The sequence below is a fragment of the Phaenicophaeus curvirostris genome, chromosome 1 (assembly GCF_032191515.1).
Source record: "Phaenicophaeus curvirostris isolate KB17595 chromosome 1, BPBGC_Pcur_1.0, whole genome shotgun sequence".
In the NCBI taxonomy this organism is placed as follows: domain Eukaryota; kingdom Metazoa; phylum Chordata; class Aves; order Cuculiformes; family Cuculidae; genus Phaenicophaeus; species Phaenicophaeus curvirostris.
Genome location: NC_091392.1, coordinates 166,458,988 through 166,483,367, shown reverse-complemented (window position 1 = coordinate 166,483,367; position 24,380 = coordinate 166,458,988). Strand labels below are relative to the sequence as shown.

The 24,380-nt window shown below is 41.4% G+C and overlaps 1 protein-coding gene across 6 annotated transcripts in view; it reads right to left on the bottom strand.

Annotated features, from left to right (window-relative positions):
- KLF12 (KLF transcription factor 12) overlaps nucleotides 1-24,380 on the bottom strand; it is a 251,064-nt gene that overhangs the window by 16,921 nt on the left and 209,763 nt on the right. For 5 of the 6 annotated variants that reach the window (XM_069880335.1, XM_069880370.1, XM_069880353.1 and 2 more), the window contains one exon: nucleotides 5,381-5,538. In XM_069880335.1, the coding sequence (XP_069736436.1) occupies nucleotides 5,381-5,538 (158 nt within the window). Of the gene's footprint in view, nucleotides 1-4,502; nucleotides 5,170-5,380; nucleotides 5,539-24,380 lie in introns of those variants that run through there. The other variant, XM_069880360.1, reaches the window with a different exon arrangement.

The window sequence follows — 24,380 nt, the reverse complement described above, 5'->3', positions numbered from 1 at the left end:
CTTCAGGGATGGGGCATCCACCATTTCTCTCCGGAGAACCTGTTCCAGTGCCTCACCACCCTCAAAAAAATGTCTTCCTAACATCTAATCTAAATCTCCCCTCTTTCAGCTTAAAACCCTTCCCTTTCGTTCTATCCCTATCACTACACTCCCTATTAAAGTGCGCCTCCCGAGCCCTCCTGTAGGCCACAGACATCAAAAATCATAAAATTATGTCCTGCATAATCTTAAAGCAGGCAACTTCTTTCTTATTTACTAACTTCCTCAGGGTTTTTCACACTATATTTTAAACTCTTAGGCTTCTTCATATAGTAAGAGGGTAGCCACAATGAGCTACAACTGGATTTAGCTGTGAGCAGCTTTAGATGCAAAATTCAAGACAAATCAAATTTCCCTTTTAATGCCTATGTAATTGGCTAGATTTCACAGGCCCCATGCTAGGCACCGCTTCCAGACACATTCAACACTACCAAGGGTATCTGCATACTTAGGAAAAGGGAAAGAGCTTTAAATCTCCTGCACTTGTCCCATATATAGTACATCTTTCAAGACTCTGTGTTTGTTATCAGGATCCCTAACGGAGAGCGTAATTTGCCTCTTCAATTTACATAATATGTTTCAAATTTACATGTCCTGCCTATTTAAGAGGAGACAGATGATGTCTATGAAAACTGGATCATGATATGTAAAAGTTAGCTTTAGTAGAAACTGGACCGTTTCATAGAATCACAGAATCATAAAATGGTTTGGGTCGGAAGGAACCTTAAAGATCATCCTGTTCCAAACACCCTGCCATGGGAAGAGACACCTCCCACTGGATCAGGTTGCTCAAAGCCTCATCATCCAGCCTGGCCTTGAACACCTCCAAGGATGGAGCATCCACAACTTCTCTGGGCAACCTGTTCCAGTGTCTCACCACCTTCACACTTAAAAATTTCTTCCCAATATCTAATCTAAATCTACACTCACATGACAAGTGAAAAAAAATCTAAAATAAATAAATGCTAAAAAAAAAAAAGCTAAAAAAAAATAAATAAAATCTAAAAGAAACCTACCTTCACATGACAAGTCAGGTGAAATTTTGCAGGGAAATTTGTAAACATTTTTGACCTCTTCGCAGCTTTCCATTGACATTTCAGAAATATCCAGCCAACTAGAGAGGACGTAAAGATGCACGTCCTCAATTTTATAGAATGAAAATACCTGCCTGCTTTTTGCCAAACTAATGAAATTATTTCGTGCTTTTTACAGTTTTCACAGACACAGGATTTCCAGTTTCACCAACTTCGCAGATCAGTTATTAAAGTCCATTTTTTGTAACCCATATAAGTCTCTCAACAGATGCATAATTTAACTCTTTGATTTACATAGAACATATCAAATTTTTGTCCTCTGTCTTCGGAGTGAACAGAGCTGTAGATCTTTCACAAACCAGGACCAGTAGAAAAGGAAATGGCAATGCATTATGATAAATGTAAACATTTTTAGAATGGAATTTTGATGGGGGGAAAAAAGCCACAGTGGAAGCAGCCAGTATTGCTTATACAATGCTCAGCTGTCCTACTTGAAGTGTCAGTGGTAACTTTAATACTGCCTAAAAGGTCTGAAATAGCCATCACATATCATAAAATCACACTATGGTTGTTTCCCTCTCCATCTCCAAAACAAAAGCAACAAACTGAAGAAGGTGAGTCCCACTGGGGTTGCATGAGCACAAACCTCACAAGGAACAGGAGAAACAGCTCTCCACACTGCTGGGCTGACATCAGCACCTACGCCAAGCATTGTGCAGACACAGGAAGACTGGGAACGCAACACAGAGCTACTGGTTTTCCCAATTTTGAAGATTACTCATTTGCAGAGTCCAACTTTAGTAATCTTCTTTAAGTTCACTGAAGCAGAAACTCATTCAACAGAACTCCAGCATGCCAATTTCTCATAGTTTCTCCTTGCAGAAAGAGTTGATAAACCTGAACTGTGAGATTGCCTGCTAGCCCCGAAGGGTCTCCATCACACCCGAAACCTCCTGATAACTTTATCTGACAGTCTGGCAAAACAACAACAACAAGCTGATACTAGAAAGAGAAATTTAATACCAGGGCTTGTGATTTATGAAATGCTCTATGTATTACAGGTTTCACTTGCAGTTCTTTAGTTGGAGAGACAATGTGCAATTCAAGCTCGCCCCCCAGTGGACTCCATGCTCACACCAGTACACTCTGTTCTGAGGACACTAGTGATTAAGTATCCGGGAGCTAGCTGATATAATTCTTAAACTAGGAGTGACTCAAAGAGAATTAAATGCAACTGTTACTGTCTATAATATTTTGCTTCTGTTTTTAATTACAATTAAAAGAAGTATAACTTCCAACCAACAAAGTTGTTCATCCTGTCAAAATACTGCATTGTTTTTCTTCCAGTGGCCACATGACTGCAAATTATTTAGTGGCTAAGCATACGTAGTAAATGAAAAAAAAAAATTTATATATATAGTTCTGAATTACATCCTGCTTAGGTAAATGACTGTCAGCCTGTCTAAATAAAAAAAGTCCAGATTATGCAATGCTGAGTTTCAGTGATCCTTCCTCAGAAAGTTTCCTACTGAAACTTGCTCACCCTTGCGTGCATAGCTGTCATACTTCATTTATACTTATCCAAAACTGCACACTAATTACTCTGGGTCATATGTGAATAATTAACTTCTTTTGCCTGAAGCAAAAGCAAAGGCCTAGATAAAAAATGTAATACGAGATTAATACATAGAGTATGCTCATGGCCAATGGTACACAAAGCCTGAATATACCAACATCTTGCCAAGACCTGAGAAGTGTTCAGTAAAACACTTTAATTTTAACAGCACAATACAGATTTTCTCACTGGATCCATTGGCTAGATGCAGTGCTCACCTTCTAGACTAAACTTTACTTCTTACATTGTAGTGGGTACATGATAATGTAGAACAGTTAGGAGCTGACCACTTAATGAGGGTGTTGGATTTGATGTTACTTTTCTTTTCTCCCTGAAGGAATAAACCAACATCCAACATGACTGCAAAATACTTCAGGCAGCTGCCTTTTGGGGTGGGGATTCACCCCAAACAGGGTGGCATCTGTGCTTCCAATGTATTCATCAGTATAAGAGAAACACCATCTCAAGCCAGTTCCTGGACCTACCCAAAGAGAGAATAATGTGCCCCAGAGGTGCCAATCCCTCTTCCCTGGCTTCCCAGAGATCCCAGACAGATAGCAGAGCCTAGACACCCAGCTGCCAGGGAATCAAGGCTGAGGAGATGGATCCTATGATTACAACAGGTACAGAGACTCCCTTCATGTTGCTGCAGAGTTACAGCTGCAAAAGCTGCAATTACTAACAACATTTCAAGCCTTCCCTGCCTAGTTTTGAGCATCCTAAATGCACAGCCTGAGATTCAGTGGTGCAGATTATCTAACACTGATTTGGGTGTGTCACCCACAAGCACAGGTCTGCCATGAGATCACTAATGAATGTGATGCTCAGTGACTTAAAATGACACGACCGAGAAGAGTTTTCTGTATTTCTGGGTTAGCTTAGGTGTGATGTTTCTGAGGTTGTTCACATCTAGTTTTGTAACTCAGCTCCATACACAGCATTTGTTTATACCCCTGGACTGGTTGCCAATCTTGCAGGCTAGAAAAAAAAAAGGACGTCCCTGTGGTATAAGCACATAAGTGGTATTTTTTTTTCTTCAACCCAGAAAGTCTACAGTAGGTTTCATGCCACTTCTGGGCGCTCTGCCTTCCAACGTGCTACAGCCATAAAATGCTCAAAGGCTGATACAGGTAAGAATAGAGAAACAACATAGAAATTTGGGCAGGGAGAAGCAAAGGGATGGAGTAGGGTTATATTGGGATAAAAGAAGTAAAACAAGAGTGACAGAGAACAAGGTGAAAGGGTAAGGGTACATAAAATATATCAGAAGGGTAAGGATGAAACACCACATTGAAGATGGGAAAGAACAGGGAAGAGGAAAAAAAAATTAAGACAAGACATAATAAACTGAGAGTGGAAAAGTCAGAAGCATTAATGGGAAGATTTCAAGGAACTAGAATAATTGACCTGGAGGGAAATGTAATGAAATTTTCAGATCACCAGAACATTTCCACTGTTTAAGGAAGGGACTCTTACCTTACAGAAATTGGTTTAGTAGGGGATATTAGGATGTAGCCTTGTTCAGTATTCCTCTCAACAAAAGTCCTACCAACCAAAAGACATTGGAAAGAGTGATGGAGTCGTGGCCTCATTTGAAATGGAGAAGCCATCACTTATTTTTAAAAATAATATCTCATAGTCTTTACAGTATATCACGCCATAGAAAGCACCAGCAGATTCTCAGCAGAGAACAACATTGTGCTTTATGCTAGATAAACATCATGTTTTCTCCAAGGAGTTACAAGAACACCAAAGTACATTAAGGACAGAGAGATCAATAAATTCAATTTAAGCAAATCAGCAGGAGAGTAAGAACACTGAAACTCAGAGCATTCTGTTCACCACCTTTCTAGCCATCCAAGTGATTCCCTTTTCTGTTGTTCTTGATGACTTCAAATTGCTGCTCCTGAGTTCATCCACAATAAAATTACAACAATTACACATTACTGCTTCAGCTACCCTTACATGCCTGTCATGTAGACTAGTAACAGCCCATAAAGTTAATGAGGATACCAGCTATTGATTAAGTCTTATCATCACTGAACAGGACCTAGCTCATCTAGGCACGTCTCCTGAATCTCTGTTGTAGGGACCTGCTGCAAGCTGTTCTCACCAGATGACTGACTTCCCTCTGCAGTATGTGGTAGGTGCCTCTGCAAGCCTCCAGAAAGAAATACTGAGCTTCTGAGTTTACATTTGAATCAAACTAAAGGCATTTAGTGGCACCTAGTATTCCAAGGCTGCATCTGTAAAACCACATAGTAGTTCAATAGGAGCAGGTCTGTAGAGTGAAAAAAAATGGTGCCCAAGATCCATGTCCACACTATATGCTCTTGAGGGTTTTCTTTGGGATAGCTCTGGTTGGTCCCAAGCAATGATCACCCATTGTTCTCTGAAGCACAGTAGGTACGTCCCAGGAGGCCACTTTTCTGTTTAGTTTCATCTGAAAGGAGTCCAGTTTGTGCTGAGATTGCTCTTGTGCTACAAAGCAGGGATGACAGGAAAGTTCAATTCAGAAACACGCTCTTAATCTGCACTGGAATGTCAATGCTGAAGCACTCGTAGACATCTCTGCTATTTAGGCACAGGCCTTTGGCTCTTAGGGTAGGATGACAAGTTCATTACGTCCAAAACTAGACAGAAAAGAACCTGCTTGTCCTAACCATGTTACATAGAGCCAGAACAGTCTTACCTGTGTGCGTTCTCCGGTGAGCCTTCAGATGGGAACTTTTTGTGTATACTTTGTTACATCCCTCAAAGTCACACCGATGGATGCGCCGCTTCCTGGAGTCTGGAGACTCAGACCTCCTCTGACGCCTTGTGCTCTCAATACTGAACGGTGAAATTGAACTGAAAAGCAGAGAAAAAGAAGACAAAATAATGAAGCAAGAGTATGGTGTACATCCTGAGCCCCAGAAGATCAGCTGTAAAATATCACTGTGCCAGAAATGACCTTAACAATGAATTAAATAGTTCCTTTTCTACTATGTCACCCACATCACGTATTTGAAACAACCTGTTTGAGCTAAGCATATTTGGCAGTATGTAATAATTCAAGTCTTGATTTAGAAGCGCTTATTGCCAAAGAAAACACCACAATCCTTGAAATAGTGCTCCAATAATGAAGTACACCGACTTTATCTGAGCTTTATATCTATTGTAAATGTGTCCAGATCCAAGCTCACTGAACCCTACTTTCTAAGCAACTTTTTATATAGCCTCCATAATTTCTCTTTGACAAGTTTAAATAGATAAAAATCCCAAAACCTTTTATGAAAAAGTGTTTCCAGTACCTAGGTCTGGAGTATGGATCCTTGTGTTTAGTCAAACACCAGCTGTTTACTTGCACACAGAGATCCATATCACCCTGCAGCAGCGATTTTTCCATTTACTTATTTAATGGTTCTCAATCTATCACCTGAAAGTCAATGAATTTTATTTCCTGTCAGACCACTGATGAATAAAAAGTTTATTAGCACAGGACCAGCAAACAATCCCCACAGAAACACCTATGCACAGTGAATATTTTTCCATTTAGAGCAACATCCTAAAGCCTATCAGTTATCCCAATTTTAAGTAAATAAAATGGAGTGTTAAAGTCCCGTTGCTTTATTTTATAAATACAGTCTGTTACAAGTGTAATACTTGAAGAAAGCCTGCTACAAAAATGCACTTGTCTTAGTTAGGCGACCTTGCGTCATAAACTATTATCAATTTGGTACACCAAAATCCAAACCCTCATCCATTTCCATGAATTATATTATGCAGCTATAAGGCAGGGACAGGACAAGGGGGAACACTTTTAAGCTGAAAGAGAGCAGAGGTTTTTTTTTTTTAGGAAGAAATCTTTTACTGTGAGGGTGGTGAGGCACTGGCACAGGTTGCCCGGAGAAGTTGTGGTTGCCCCATCCCTGGAGGTGTTCAAGACCACGCTGGATGAGGTTTTGAGTAACCTGATCCAGTGGAAAGTGTCTCCGGCCGTTCAGGAGGCTTGGAACTGGATGATCTTTAAGGTCCCTTCCAACCCAAACCACTCGAGGAGTCTATGGTTCTAAATCCTTATGAATTGATTGCCTTATCAACCCCCTTATGGTTACAGTACACTGTAATCATGTTCATCTACAGTTACACTAGCCTGAACAACGCTGGCCTTCGTTTTCTGGGACTTCCATCATGTTCCTGGGTTTATTGACATTGAAGGCAAAGATCTAGAGATTCATTAGTCAGCTCTTTTAAACTCTTAAGATCCAAGTTCCCATTCTCCTGAAAGAATTTTTGACTGTCAAATGAGAATAAATCGGAGGAAACGAAACTGAATCTGATCACTAAAAGAAGTATGAATCTTTGGGGAACCTAAATATTAAGAAAGGCACTTGAAAGAATCACTGATATTGATGCATCTGATGAGAAAGCCCTGTGGTCAACACTAATCTTCAACCTTCAGCTAATAAAGCCACTGCTGCTACAGCTATCACTGTTCTAGCATAAACTTCACTTTCAGAGATTTCCAAAATTTGCTGAGGACTAATTATATTGGGTTAAAACTTTGCATAATGCATGTTGTACCATTAGCATGTGATTCACTGATGTTCCAACTTGCTGCATTACAAATCTTTCAGCCTTGAATTCATGATTGTTCAAATTACGCATTTTTCCTTTTTAAAAAACATTTTTACAGTACAACTCTAATCTAAACCACTATTTTTTAAAAAAGAATACTCTATTCCAGACAGAAATCTATCTCTTCATACATGATATATATTCATATTTCACCTTCAGGCAAAGAGATTTTCCAGGTTAATTACTCTTGCCTATAATATGATGTGTAAATGGATGTGCAGGGAGTTTCTGAAACAAGAGTAAGAAATGGACAGAGGGCCGTAATATCAACATTAACTAGCAAAAAGTAGTCCCCAAGAGAATGAGACATCAGCACTTTACCTAGGTGACAGGAATACAGATATGTTTAGATGTTGCAGAAATAGCTTTGGAATTGCATTTAAGCATCTGTATCTCAAGGCAAATAAAAGTCTTGGGTCAGATGACTCCCTCAGAACAGTCTTGCCACTCCATTGTTTTATTTAAACATCCCACCAGCTAAAATAAAAGGCAAAGATGTAAATCAAATCTTAAAATTCAATATTAGAATTATAGAATAGTTAGGGCTGGAAAGGACCTTAAAACATCTAGTTTCAATCGCCCTGCCATGGGCAGGGACATCCTACTAGATCAGGCTGCCCAAGGCCCCATCCAACCTGTCCTTGAACACCTCCAAGGATTGGGCATCCACAACTTCCCTGGGCAACCTGTGCCAGTGCCTCATCACACTCATGGTGAAGAAATTCTTCCCTATACCAAGCCTAAATCGGCCCCTCTCCAGTTTATACCCGTTCCCCCTCATCCTATCAACACAAGCCTTTGTGAACAGCCCCTCCCCAGCTTTCTTGTAGGCCCCTTTCAGGTCCCCATAAGGTCTCCTCGGAGTCTTCTCTTCTCCAGACTGAGCAAGTCCAACCCTCTCAGCCTGTCCTTGTATGGAAGGTGCTCCAGCCCTTGGATCATCTTTGTAGCCCTCCTCTGGACCCATTTCAACAGTTCCATATCCTTCTTATGTTGAGGATTCCAGAACTGGACACAAACCTCCAGATGAGGTCTCAGAACAGAGGAATAGAGGGGCAGAATCACCTCCCTCTACCTGCTGGCCACACTTCTATTAATGCAGCCCAGGATACGGTTGGCCTTCTGGGCTGCAAGTACACACTGCCAGCTCATATAGAGCTTCTCATCGACCAGGAACCCCCAAGTCCTTTTCTGCAGGGCTGTTCTCAATCACATCATCCCTCATCATGTACTGAAATCGCAGATTGCCCTAGCCCAGGTGTTGGATCTTGCACTTGGCCTTGTTGAACCTCATGAAGTTCTCACAGGCCTAATTCTTCAGCCTATCCAGGTCCCTCTGGATGACATCCCATCCTTCTGGTGTGGCAACTACACCACTCAGCTTGGTGTCATCTGCAGACTTGCTGAGGGTGCACTCCATCTCACTGTCAATATCATTGATGAAGTTATTAAATAGCACTGGTCCCAGTACGGATCCCTAAGGGACACCACTTGTCACGAATCTCCATCTGGACTTTAAGCCATTGACCACTACTCTTTGAATACGACCATCCAACCTGTTTCTTATCCACCAAATAGTCCACCCATCAAATCCCTAGCTCTCCAATTCAGAGAGAAGGATGTTGTGGGGGACTGTGTCAAAGGCTTCAGAAGTCTAGATAGATCACATCCATTGGTTCACCCGTGTCCACTGCTGCGGTCACCCCATCATAGAAAGCTACTAAGTTGATCATACAGGACTTTCCCCTGGTGAAGCCATGCTGGCTGCCATTAATCACATCCATGTCCTCCATGTGCTTTAGCATAGCTTCTAGGAGGATCTGTTCCATGATCTTCCCAGGCACAGAGGTAAGGCTGATAGGTCGGTAGTTGCCAGCTTTTCTACCCTTTTTAAAAATGGGGACATTGTTGTCCTTCCAGTCACCAGGGGCTTCTCCTGATCGCCATGACTTTTCAAGTATCATGGAGAGTGGCTTGGCAACCACATTGGCCAATTCCCTCAGGACTCTGGGATGCCTCTCATCAGGTCCCACAGACTCATAAATGCTCAGGTTCCTCAGATGGTCATGAACCTGATCCTCCTCTACAGTGGGAGGGGGTTTACCTCCCTGATCACTATCTTGCTGTCCCATGACCCAGGAGGTGTGAGGAGAGTGGTTATCAGTGAAGACTGAGGCAAAAATATTGTTAAATACTTAAGCCTTCTCCTCATCTGTTGATATGAGGTCACCATTCCCAACCATCAGTGGGGGGTACGTACTCTTTAACCTTCCTCTCCTGATCGACGTACCTGTAGAAGCCCTTCTTGTTAGTCTTTACTTCCTTTGCCAAGTTCAGCTCCAGCTGCGCCTTGGCCTTCCTGACCTCATCCCTACACAATCATGCAGCGTCCCTATACACATCCCAGGTTCCCTGTCCCTGCTTGCACTGCCTGCGCAGTTCCCTCTTCTTCTTTAGTTTAACCAACAGGTCTTGACTCAGCCACGCTGGTCTCTTCCCTTTCCTGCCTGAGATACAAAATATTGAAGATACAAAATCCACTGCCCAAGATAAGAAAATCTTTATCTTTAAAAATAAATATTTGTACATCATTTTTACTGCAAATGATTTAAGAGCAGTCTTAAAAGCCTGTTTTGTAACAAGGTGTTCAGATCCTGGATAGTACACCTCATTTAAGTGGGAGGAGGATCAAGTTAATAATGCTGCTTCAGTTTCCAGCCCCGAGACCAAATGAACCTTGAGCAGAGTCAGCTCCTCATAATAAGTTATTTGTTGTGTATGAGAAAGTGACCTCACTGCTGGGAACTGCTCTGCGCTTTCCCAGGTATTTATGCAGGAGATGGTGGCATAAAGCAGTGCTGCAAAGGTGGTATGTGATCAATGCTGCTGCTTCTGAACTGGATTGCTCCCCTCTTTCTACAAGGCGAAGCATTCCCCCTCTTCCATGCCAGGGAAAATAATGGAATAAGCCACAGAAGGTGCTGTGCCTTGCCACCGTTGTCCGCAAGCCGCACAGCCATCACTTAGTGTACTGAGGAGAAAAGTTACGGTCAGCTGGAACCAGCAAATGTAACCTCATGCCTTACCTTGGCAGTACTGCAGGCTAAATGACAAACTTGCCAGCAGAAGGTACTCAGACGGCAAGGGAGAGCACACCTACAATGTCATCCTCCTCTGCCACTCTTATCCTCATGATGCAGGGACCCCACAGAGCAGAAACGCTCACTGGTAGAAAAGGAGCCAGATCCTACCTGATACCACCAGCCTTGTTCTAGCCTTACAAAGGCTGAGCAATTTATTTTTTTTTTTCAAATGGAGACACCACAGGAAGATCTGAACATTGTACAAGGTGATTTTATTGAGCTTCCTGAGTTTTATCCCTCTCACAGTAGATTTCCTGATATCCTCTCCCTTGGCCAAACAGCAATAAAGGGACACCGTCCTCTTCTCAAGCAATTTCTACAAAATACCCTCACCAACCGCACAGAGACATACACGAAGTCCTCAAAACAGTGTTTTGTACCTTTCAAAGCCCACAGGGGTCCTCCCAGATGGTTCTGGCCAGCACAGGGATCCAGAAACTGCTGTATGATGGTACCACGATGGACAAAGACTTTGAGAATGGACATAACGGGGAAGTCACAGGTATTTATTTTTTTTACTGATTTTTTTTCTGTTTACAATGTAGTAAAATAATTTTAAAAAAAAAAAACCCCAAAATTCAGGAAGTTAACCATATTCTCTCTTGACTGTAAGTGTCCCTCACAGACTGCCCAGAGTGAAGACCCGGAAACACATCAGCAGCAGACGTGTCCCAGCTCTCCTGTTAATGACTAAGATGTCAGGCAGCCTTTAAGGCTCAAGGGAGGGTTTGGCAACAGGACTGATACCATATGTAACACCTCAAGCAAACTGCCGGATGTATCAAATCACTGCTAACACATTAAGTTCAAAAGATAAATGAACAAAGAAGAAAACTGGGTTCTGACCTGCCAGCTGGACATTTATTTACTTGCAGTTTTATTTCCAGTGTAATTTCTATAGCACTGTAGAAACCACTATACTAACAGAAATCCTGTGAGACTGCTGGTTGCCCCCACAAGCAGCTGCAACAGCTGTGGCCAGTACTGCTGGTAGGGTAAAATGAACAACACCAATGTGAGCATTCAGGATGATTTACACAACTTTAGCTGCTATTTCCAACTGAAATGAAAACACACATCTCTGCAACTCACACATAGCCAAATGCTTGTCTCTGATGCAAAAAAGTCTGCAAAGTAAAACAAAGGCTGGGACTTCACCAGTAGATGGCCATCAAGGTCTACAGAATGCAATCTGCACTACGTGCAACAAGGATGATAACAACCCTCGTAAGGGAGGATTGTTTTTCCTTCCTGCAAATGCTGTCCATGACCTCATAGGTGTTTTGCCTCCACTCTACATACAGATTGGGAAAGGTCCTTAGCATATACAGTAACACAGTTAAAAACACATATAGCAGCTCTTTTCATATCAACAGAATCATGGCATGGTTTGCGTTGGAACAGACTATAAGGATCATTCAGTTCCAACCTCTCTGCCATAGGCTGAGGCATCTTCCACTGGATCAGGTGGCTCAAAGCCTTTAACACCTTCAGGAATGGGGCATTCATGAATTCTTTGGGCAACCTGTGCCAGTGCCTCTCCAATCTCTCAGTAAAAATGTTCATTCCTAATACCTAATCTAAATATCCCCTCTTTCAGGTCAAAACCATTAGCCTGTGTTCTATCACTACAGATAATGTGGTTTTGAGCGATGCGCAGGGCAAAGCTGCCCGGGGATAGCAATATGTTTATTAAAGCCTTGAACTGTGTTCACACCAACATGCCATGTGGTGACAAGTGTTGCATACTGGCTGTTCCCAACAAGCAGCCTGTTCACGTGCTCTAACACTGTGGCAGACGTGTAGCGTTACCTTTGGTCAACGAAGTACAAGCTTTCCGGTGCTGCCAGCATCCCAGGAAGCCAGGCAAGAGCAGGCTGACACAGCGAGCACTGAGCCAGTGCTGTGCAGTGAGCTGCCACTTTGCTTTTCACTGTACAAACCCAAACAGTGTCCTAGTGCTGTGTTTTCATCCTTGTGATTGCCATCTTTACTTTTCCTCAGCTTCTCTGCTACGAACTCAGGCTCTTTGGCTCTGTCTCCTACTTACCTTGCAAAAGACCTCACAGAAAACACACCAACCCAGGCAAAAAAGCATAGACCAGCTTCTGTCCAAAGTCCCCCCATATTATAGAATCATTAAGGTTAGAAAAGGCCTCCAAGATCATGAAGTCCAACTGTCAGCTCAACACCACCATGACAACTAAACACGTCCTGAAGTGACATGTCTACACTTTCCTTACCATACATCTCTCCTTTACAGCAGACTGTATTACCTTCCCCCCTACCTGACCCTGCAGTGAAATGAGAGACTTATGGCTGCAATTTCGTAGTCCATAGCTGCTAAAACCAGATGCTATCTTCACTTTGGGATGAGACCCAGACATCCATCAGCTGTGTCCCTTCTACTCTAGCTACCATAACAAGGAGAACTAGACTGGGCTCAGCCCTGTGTAGCATCTCCTCAGTCCAGATGAGGGGTTTGGCATTCCAGAGTGTGCTCCACAAGGTGGGCATAACACAAGTTGTGGTCTTCTGGTATTCCTCAGGCTTTGGGTTGACGAAGGATGTGATTTGGCTAAGCTGACCAGGACCATTGTACTCCAGTTGCTTTCCCTTCTGTGAGCACTGGCACTTGTCTGATTCTGCCACGTGCCAGTTCAGGGACCCACAATGACAAAAAAATGAATTCTGCAAAAAGACCCTCACTTGAATAGCTTGCTTGCTTTTGCTGGTTTAGCTTCTGAAATAGCAGAGTCTGCAAGTGCCTGCACTGACACATGAGAGAGGATGAAAACCTGTGGCCAAGGGTTAGAGAAGTGCCATCACCCCTTTCAGTGACAACTAGCAGTGATTACCACCAATGTCATGACTTCAGAATTCGTATGAAGAAATCTAGAACATGGACTTCAGCAGTCAATACAAGGAACAAGTGGAAAAATCTACCTTTTGCTTCACAATGAAACCTTCTCTGCAGGCGTTCAAGACCAGGATGGCTGAGGCTTTAAGCAACCTGATTCAGTGTTAGGTGTCCTTGCCCATGGCAGGGGGGTTGAAACTGGATGATCTTTAAGGTCCCTTCTGATCCATACCATTCTATGAATTCTATGATTCTATGAACACTTAAGGAGGCTCCTTGATAATACAGGGTAGAATCAACAGGCAAACATTCATCTTTCATCCTCAGGCCAATTTTGTACAGTCATATATTTACATTTTTTCTTTTTTTTTTTCTCAAAGAGAAAAAATATATAAACACACAATATTCAATTATATAAACAGTATATAAATTTAGAAGTATGAGTCATTACTTTATGAGACATGCAAAGGTTCTGGGCCAATCTTTCAGTTGTAGTAAGTAAAAGTGCAGGCAAATTAAATAAAAGCACAAAACTAGAATGGAACACTCCTGGATTCAGATGGCAACAAGCAGCTGAAGAAAATCCTTGCACTTCTAGCATCTGCTTGACACTCAAAGGGAACCTAGGCTACAGAAATGTTGGTTTTGGCCACATAGCATTCATAGAAACCAGAGCTCTTATGTGAATGACTATGGGCAACAAGTTGAGCTTTCTGCATTATTTTGGAAAATCCTGACCTTTAGAACCTGCGGTGAGGCAGCAAACCCCTAAGCACACTGAGCAGCACACTCACACAAACCTCCAGCAGCTGCTAGTCCACCTTCTGCTGAGGCAGGGCAGGAGCACCGCTCAAGGCTCACAGAGCGGCTCCCCAACAACACCAGTCAGAAAAATCAACAACTGCAGTCCCAACACCTTTCCTTGGCTCCTCTGGCACATTTCTGAGTTAAGTGAATGCTTGCAAAACAGCACAATGCTCATTCAGGGATCTAATCTCACTTAAGAGAAAATATCCTCTTTTTGTTATGAAATGCAAACAGCCAAGATATGGGTACTCCGTGTGTTTTTGAATAGAGGATTTGAATTGCATTTCCCAGTTTCCAGCTCTCAGGTACTTTCTTTTCACATAATGTTAATTTTGTTTTCTGATAGCTCGTGTAATGTTACCTCATGACTCAGGATATTGATGGAAGTATCTTTACAAACACAACATATTTAACTGTGAAGAAATAAGATGCAGATTGGTTTTCACTACAGTTTATAAATTTTCATCTGCTCCAGCAGTTGAATGCCAAAATCATATTATACAAAACCATAGCTGTTTTGTTGCTTTAATATGCTTAATAAAGATCAGTGTAATCTCCTGGTAAAGTCTTTCCCTCAAACTTATTGCTCTTTTTTAAATCCAAAGTTTCTACTGCCTTCATTTCACAGACAAACAGATGTACATGCATATGTTTTTTTTGTTCTCCTCTTTGATTCTTAGATTCTAAATCATGTTTCATGAAAGGCTTCATCTGCCTTAGGAATGTTAGACATTAAAACATATCAAGCAGTACTTACAGCAATCATAAAAAGGAAAATATGTACTACTTTCTTATTAGCAGTAGTTACTTCAATCAGCATACTTTAAGGTGATTTTGTCAAGAAAGAAAGGAGGAATTTGGCAGCATAAACAAACAGTACAGATACTGAATACGAAAATCACATAAGAGTTGAATCCATGTGGTTCAGAAAGTGCCTAAAGAAACTTCCAGCAGAGGGAAAGAGCCTTGGGGTCTACTAGGACAAGCACTAATATGAACCATGGCAGGCACTACCAACATTATCCATTACCTCTGTTATCAGCTGTGTTAAACTGAGACAAGAGAATGAGAAAGTTGCCTGATCACCCTGAGCTGTCTTTGTACTGTGGAAGACAGGAACGCTCTAGCTCAGAGTGCAGTGCTGCCTTTGGTTGTACCCCAGATACACTCTGGGCTAAGACCTGAGTACACACCACATTCTCCTCTTCCATGCTGCTCCTCTGTGTTAAGTTTCTCAGGAAAGGAAGCTGGACCAGAAAGTATCTATTATATAATCCAGCATGTCCACCAGATCTGCTGGCTGGAGGATTGGCTCTGCAAAGCACACTTCTTTTAGAGAAAGCCTATAAATCAAGCCTATGATGAACTCTGAAATGCCACTAAAGAAAATCCAACTCAAAATTCTCCACCTATTTTACCCTTATCATTAACTAAGAAAATTTTACCCTAGAAAGTTATTATGTAAAAAAGCAAAGGAATTACATGTTAACTATCTTGCATGTAAACATTGCCTGTATAATTAAAATGTTTATTCCTGGGTTTGGGAAGTTCACAGCTGTATGACAACTTGCAACATCTGCAGATCCTGCTGTAAGAACCAGAACCTCAGCCAGCCTCTAAGCAGACACAAACTTATTCCTGCACAACTACATCTAGCCATAGCAGCTCTCGGACAAATTACGCCCCTCCTGAACTACTGGGCTGCTGCTTAACAAAGATTATTTTCATGTTTGTCCTATATGGCAGGACATACAGAGCTTGCTTCTACCTATGTAAGTTTTAGAAATACAGAATCATAGAATCACAGAATCATAGAATGGTTTGGGTTAGAAGGGACCTTAAAGATCCTTCAGTTCCAAAGCCCCTGCCACGGGCAGGGACACCTTCCACTGGATCAGGTTGCTCAAAGCCTCGTCCAACTTGGCCTTGAACACCTCCATGACTTCTCTGGGTAACCTGTGCCAATACCTCACCACCCTCACAGGAAAAAATTTCTTCCTAATATCTAATCTACACCTCATTTCTTTCAGGTTAAAGCCATTACCCCTTATTTTATCTCTACACTCCCTCATAAAGAGCCCCTCCCCAGCTTTTCTATAGGTCCCCTTTAAGTACTGGAGGGCTGCTGTAAGGTTTCCCTGGAGCCTTCTCTTCTCTAGGCTGAGCAACCCCAACTCTCTCAGCCAGTCCTTGTACGGAAAGCACCACAACCCTCTGATCATCTTTGTGGACCTCCTCTGGACTCAATCTAACAGATCCATGCCTTTCCTGTTCTGGGGACTCCAGAGCTCAATGCAGTACTTGAGGTGGGATCACTAGACAGTAAAGCCATTAGGTTTTACAAATAGACAAAATACTTACAGGAATTTTAAGCATAATTTTACTTCATTGCTCTCTGTCTTCTCCTTGGTTTAGATAGACGGACTCAAGTGAGACACTTGTCCTCAGATTTTGCCATGGATTTTTTTTTTTTTTCCTGACGTGTGCAAGACACAGAAGATGCACAGCTGCATCATCAACAATTCCAGTTCCTCAGGACAGCTGAACACAGTGCAAAGACTGCTCCGGATGCTAAAGCTCACGTTAATACCTCTTTTTGTAACACGCTGAATTACCATGGAATAAAAAGTGATAGAAAAACTCATCTGGGGAGGGTCCTATCAACTTTCTGCTCAGCAGGGTTAACTTCAGAGCTAGATCAGATTGCTCATGGCCTTGTTCTGTTGACGTCTGAAAATGTTCAAAGACAGAAAAAATCCCACATCTTTCTGGGCAACATGTTCCAGTGCTTAGCCTCACTCATATTCTAAAGGGAGATTCTAATGAATGCTTATTTTTTCTGAACAGTTCCTACATAAATGTTTATATTTATAAATACACGTATCTACACATTATAATGAACAATAACCGAGTGACCATGAGCTAATGCAAGCCTGAATTTCTTTCTTTTTTTTTAAAATATAGCTTACTTTGCTTTAGTCCAATGTACTTTCAAGCTGAAGTAGAAATCCATGAAAATAAAAGAAACCTCAATCAGTGGGGAAGATGTATCTTCACAATGAACTTGCAGGTAAAATAAAGTGCATGACCAAATGTCTGTTCCTTGGATCTGAAGACAAAGCATTGTATGTCTTCTTGAAAACAGAAATAGAAATCCTGTATGCAAATCATGTTTGATGCACGCTGGTTCAAGCCTGGGAGCTGAACCTGGTCTGGCGGAGAAAGAACATCTCATTTCGTACCCTCCTTTCAGGGCTGGCAGAACAGCAGTGACCATTCATAGAATCTCTAATGCACCAGCCAGCTTCACTCCTTCCAGACGGAGGCTGCAGCAATGCTGAATCTGTTCTTTCTTTTTTGTCCCCTTTTAAACAGAGCAGAAAACTGGTAACTGAGCACCTCCAACTCAGCTTTGAGGACATGGTGCCCTGCTTTCTACCTTTCCTGTTCCTTTCTGATTCATTCTTTTCCTTCACATTTTTCTGGTAACACATAAGCAAACAAACTATGGCAATATTTGTATTCTCAGCAGAGGAAAACTAAAAAAGGGAAACAGAGACTACTCTGTTGGAGACATTGGCTGAGCTGAAATTTCCAGCACAGAAATCATATGAGTATATACATAATCACATCTTTAACCTTTGTTCTGGTTACTTGTAGAAACAGATACTCCACTTTTAAGTGCAGGGCTCCCTGCATGTTGTACCTTGTTCTCCAGATTTCACTTTCTTCTTGTATCTCTAATTTTGATTTCTCAATCCTGTGCAGCATGTAAGCCAGTCCCAGTGCCTGTACAATAACTCCTGCCAGTGCATCCACATCTTCTTGTTGGTCAGACTAAGAAGTGTGGAAGCGATCACCATGGTGGTGATTAAAAACTTGGCTGTCCTCTGCTGACAAAATCGTTGCATGACGTCTTGCCAGCTCAGTGACGTTAAATGTGTATACTGCATGCACAGGGACCGAGGCTCATGTGAGTGACCTTTTCTTCCTTCTTGTTCAGAAGGCTTATTATTGATAAGTTAAATGTTTGATTACCATGGATACCTATGTATAATGCAGTTATGGGTGCTTATCTTCATATTCTGTGACACCAAGCTGATTTTGGTAACTACGAAATAGCTGACTCCATTGAAGTGTTCACTTTGGTGCTTACATATACGTAAAGACAAACTGTCACAACAAACAGAACATCGTCTCAAATCTCCAATTTAGTACATCCCACAGTCCTCTATAAGCTTCTGCCTGAGAACGTTCCCTGATAAAGAGCCCCTTCTCCACCTCTCCTGTGGGCAAAATATTGTTATTTAGTTCTAAAGAATATTTCTACAGCTTTGCTATTACTTATCATATTTATTTTTCACACTACTGTCACTATAATCTATTTTCACACTTGGAAGCACACTCACTTCACAAAGGAAAGCAAGCAAAGCAGATCTAGATCTGCCTTGCTGCTCACTCTGAAGCTGGTCCATCCCTCCTGACTGCACCTCCTAAAACTGAGAATCAAGTAACAGTAATAATGGGCCACTCCATTCACCTTGCTAATTTATGCACGTTGGTCATTAGTGCTCTGCCAAGCGTAGTTTTTAAGTCCCAAAGGTAGGTCAACAGATCTGAGTGGTTAGAAGAGTGTGATCTGAATTTCAAGCATCTTAAATGTGCAGTTAAGATCATCAATCTAGGACCCAGTGGTCCCTTGCTTTACCAGAGGTTTCCTGCATATATTAGCCTAAAGCCAGTTGTGCTGACCTGGGATCTAGTTCATTCCTCTCTGGAATTTCTATAGCTTCCCTGAATGCAATAGCTTCAAGTTGCAGCAGGGGAGGTTTGATTGGATATTAGGAAAAATTTCTTTACTGAAAGAGTGGTGAAGCATTGGAAGAGGCTGCCCAGGGAAGTGGTGGAGTCACCTTCTCTGAAGGTGTTTAAACACATGTAGATGAGCCACTTTGGCGTGTGATTTAGTAGACATGGTGTTGTTGCGCTGATGGTTGGACTTGATAATCTTAGAGGTCTTCTACAACCTTAATGAGTCTACGATTCTATAAACCACCAGTCTCCTAAATCTTCACCAACAAGATGTTTGGCTTGATAGCTTAAATGCATATCAGAACTTCTTCAGTTGCACTTTAAAAATTTCCATTTTGGAAGAAAAAAAAATTAATTGAAAAATCCCCCACATCCACTTCTGGATATTTTTCCCTTTAATCTACCAACATCTCTCCTTGTTCACTATCTGAGATCTTACAAACAGTATCAGTCACCAAATAAAGCACCAACATGTACTGCCAATATAAAGAACAACCAGCATGTTTACGCTTAAGCCTTTACTGGACGAATCAGAGTCTTAAAATCTAGCAAAACTGAACCCCGCACATATGTTGTTTTGGTTTGTTTTGTTAAATGGGATGGAACATACCAGAACTTTTAAGATCAAAAAACCCAATGATTTCCTAAAACATTTGGAGCCTTTGCATACAGTAAAAAGGGATAATTATCAAAGCATTTAGCCATCACAATTGTTCATTTGGAAGAGGCAAAGCAAATCCAAATCAAAAACTCCCAGCACAATGGAATGATATAGCTATAACTTTAGTCAACAAGGAAAAGTGTTAGACAGGTAAAAGGAGACATCAGAGTAGCATTTGACACAAGGCCAGATGAGATAATTGTTAACATTGCAAGTGACTGCCTGAGTAAGACAAGGTAGACATCTCACTCTGGAGATGGAGTCCCACACACACTGCACAGCTGCCCACTGCTTTGGGTAGGTGTACCTGATGACTAACACAGCTTGGGAGATGCCGGAGGTTGCTCAAGGCATCTCCTGACACACACCCACAGGTGAGGAACCAAATCTAGTGGGTTGGAAGAGAGAGCAGGGCTCTTCCCTTCTGCTGCAGTTCTCATTTCTTTGCTCAGCTTATCATAGAATCACAGAATTGTTTGGGTTGGAAGGATCCTTAAAGGACATCCAGTTCTAACTCCCATACCATGGGCAGGGACACCTTCCACTGGATCCGGCTGCTCAAAGACCCATCTAACCTGGCCTTGAGCAACCCCAGGGATAGGGCATCCATGACGTCTCTGGGCAACCTGTGCCAGTGCCTCACCCTGTATGGGAGGGACAAAGGGAGGGAGACCGTCACTGCAGACTGAAATCGAGTTTGACACAAGTTATACACACAAAACCTAACCTGATGTGCCCATATCCTTTCTTTTTTTAAAAAAAAAGAAATTACTGCTGTAAAGAAGTCATTCACTTGAGTTACGCCCTTGAATCCTCTTTGGAAACTCTGATTTGCAGGCCTACTTCTTCCCCCTTGTCCTGGATAACTGGAAGTCTGTTCTGAGTATCATATTAGCTGCAACAGCAGCTACAAAGTGTATTTCTCATTTGAATCTCATATTGGGCCACTCAGAGGTAGAGAATGCTTGAATATTGATATAACTTTTTTATTATTAAAAATGCTAATTACAAGTGATGCAGAAGTATCTTGTGGCATGACAAAATCCCACTCCTGCCATATAGGCAGTAGGTAGAGGATGTGGACAGTGATACCCACTCCACTGCCCACCCCACAGCAGGCACAGAACAAAGCTGTAGCACTTCCACCAATGTTTTTGTTTGAGGCAGTGTTAAAAGGTTGCATCCCTTGGCCAGTTATTTCTTGCTCTTGTCATGGTCTTTTCTAAAAAAAATGAGATGTCAAAATTTCAATGTGTTTTGTGTTCAGTAAATTATAGTAGTTTTCAAAACATCTTTAATCTTTTCAGTGGCCAGTGGCCTAGCAGACAGACTTCTTGCATTTTTTCATACTAAAAGTCTGAGAAGCCTTTTCTGGAAAAGTCAAGGCATGCAGGGAGACGGTATGTAAAATTACAGAATATCAGGCAAACTGGTAGTACATACTGCACTGCTCTCTATTTCACACCAGGATGGTAAGTCCTACTATCTTACTCCTGTGACAAAAACCTGAGCAACCATAAAAAACTGGCCCATACTCATCAGTTTTGGTGACAGGCTGCTTTCATTTCAGCCTCAGGAATTCAAAGCACAGAGATGTGATTTACATTGATGTATCATGGGTGAGCTTTTCTTTCTGAAGGGCTGCAGTCTAACTCTACCCATGTGAAAGCACTGGATTTATAAGTCACTTTGAAGGGCAACACTGTCATGAAGTCTCACTCTATTTCAGAGGCCATCATGCCATTTAAAAGTATACATAAATTATACATACAGCTTTTCATTAAAGCAATATGTTACATTCAAACAGCAGTGAAGATCAGGAAAGGAGACTGGGGTTCCAGAGTGCTGCAACTGATTTATAGAATCATTAAGGTTGGAAAAGACCTCTAAGATCATCCAGTCCAGCTGTCAGCCCAACATCACTATGCCTACTAAACCACGGCCCAAACTGCCATGTCTACACTTCTTTTGAACACCTCTAGGGAAAGAGACCTCATCGCTTCCCTGGCAGCCTGTTCCAGTGCCTCATCACTCTTTCAGCAAAGAAATTTTTTTCCAGAGCATCCTTAGTCCTGTCTTTTATTATTTTTGTGGTTTAGTTCTTGATTTGAAAAGCATGGGGATAATACCCTACCTCCTTCATTCTCCCTTCCTCCTATCAGCTTAGGTGTATTACCTTTTCAGCAAGTAACTGAATTGCACGCTTGCATGAACATAGCAGCAAGGGAGCTTCAATTCCACTCATGTCTTTCAGACAGAAGAGTAAAGGTTAGTATTAAACAGAACTAAAAAATTCTGAAAGTATACAGCATAAATGACTAAAACGTAATTTCTCTTCATTTCTCACTCTGCTAGCAGTCAGTTAATGCCACTTAGTGTCTGCAAAAACGTCCACGGAGTGTTTCATTCTTATGCTAGGTGTGTATTTTAGATTAATTTAGTTAGGAAGAAATCTTTACTAATGCTATGTGGTGATCATGCCTGTGGTCTTATTACATATTTCCATATCACACACACATTGCCAAATACAATGTGAGCCAAATACCAGTATGAGATTTATAAAAGCTCTCTTAAGAAAATGTCAGGTTTTGTTTTTTGAAGTAGTGATTAAAAATCTTTGAGTAAAACAGGTTTGTATCAGACTGCTTATGCCATGCTGGCAAACCTGCCAGGGACTGCAGGTTCCCAGCTCTGGGACAAGAGAGGCATTATTGGCCAAATGCTTGCAGGAACGCAAAGCCACTACTTCATGTTCTGGCAAACGTCCCTGGAAAAGGTGGTGCTGTGATTTACGTGCCATTCAATGTTGTTTTCAAGACATTCACTGAACTGAAGAAGCACCATTAGAATATGTCAAGCACACGTCAAAACCCATCTAAATCAAGAAAGGCTGAAACTACATCATGTGCTTGACATACAATAATTGACATGTCATATTATATTTGATATTTCAAGGACAGTAGTGCCTATTTAAATGGAGACATGGTAATATAAATATTTTTTTACTTGAGCTAACTGAAACCTAACAGGTCATTTTGGTGAGGGGTTCTTCAGTAAATATTCTTTTAAAAAAAATTAGTTCTTTAAAAAAAGTAAAATCTCTAGTGGTTCAAATTACTAAATGCAAAAGAGCCAGTTTACAAGAAAATGACTCTACTAACACACCATTGTCTTGGGGGGAAATTCTGGTCACACTGGTTAGCAACCTCCTACTGATTTCCATGGAGCCCTAATTTCACTCATCTTTCCCTCACCCTTTGCAGCTCTGCCTGGGCTTAGGCTTACATCTAACACCGCCAAGCCTATCAGCATGACAACTAATACAGAAATGTGGATTAACAGGATGGGAGTACTGAAAGGCATGCTCTTTTTCCCTGCACAGGAAAGACTAATTGCAATGTAGCAGAATTTTGAATTACATATACTTCACCTGATACCTGATCCTCTCTCCTGGAGGCAACTGCATAGCGACATCAACAGGAATAACAAAGTTCCTACAGAATGCGTTACCAGGAGAAAGGGAGAGGTGGTATAAACCATCCAAAGAAGCAGACATTATGCAAACTACTCCTCACACAGGGCTAGGAGATTCACCTAAATTTAATACCCCAAAAACTGAGAGCCAGTTGTCATACTTTTTCCTAGTTCTCACCCACAAAGGATCCTTGGGTTTTTTTTGCTTCCATTAAGTATTTGAAAGGGCTTATTCCACCATACGTTGTGGTGCAAAGGAAAGGTCCTGGCAGAACGTTTTTAAATGGGGGGTTAAATAGATTAAATTTATCTGCAGCTGCTGCTGCTTTTACCTGATACCTTCATATACTGATTCTTTAACTGATCATTAACTGATTCTTTCTTGTTCCACATTCTCTCTTCAACAGGACACTACACTCCCCTGAAATGCTGTTTAGCCAACCCATTTTAGTCTGCTCTGCCCTCTTAGCTATCCCTTACAGCAACCTAAGCAGTTTGCTGCTCCTCTCACGTCTTGTTCAGATTTGTAAATGTACTGAATGCAGTACAATGCCCTGAAATAACACTAAGTTCTCAGTGAAGAACAGTGAAAATTGCAGCATGAGACCATATGTATAATCTAATGATGATACTCTATGTGGATGCTGTATCTGAAAAGCCATTGTAAACGAGGGTGGGTGGAACTGTCAGTATAAAGGACAAAGCAGGCATGCAGAAAATCTAAAATCCAGGTAAATATCTCTTGTGAGCAATATTCTTCCCCTCCAATTTTCTTCCATGTAAAACTCTGCTTTGAAGAATGTGATGAATTTATAAATGACTGAATGACCAATCTGACAGAAAATACAACCAAACTAATCTACCTTTTTTAAAACTCAGATCCTGTTCATAAGTTCCGAGATATGCCCAATTAAGAAAGTAAAAGGAAATTTGTGTTAGTTTAAAAATCTATTAAACCAGGAGAAGGAAGATGAAATTGGAGGGAATCATGTGAGACAAGCAAGCAGGGAATATTAAACCTTCCCAAAACTCTTAAAAACTTTTTGGTGCATCTTTTTAATTGCACTAACTACAAAAAAAAAAAAAAAAGTAGTATGAGTAATCTGTCATAAGTCTTATTCTCCTTCCAAAGCTGTGGAGAACTGAGCAAGGTAGAAAGACATGGGGCCAGGTTTTCATTTCAAACTTCAGATTTAAATACAGAGATCAAGTAGTTTAAAGGAGATGAAGGAAAACAAAAATCACATACATCATGAATTTAACTTCTTAATAGTTGAGTCCAGGCCACAATAACAAGATGAGCATACTGGGGAAA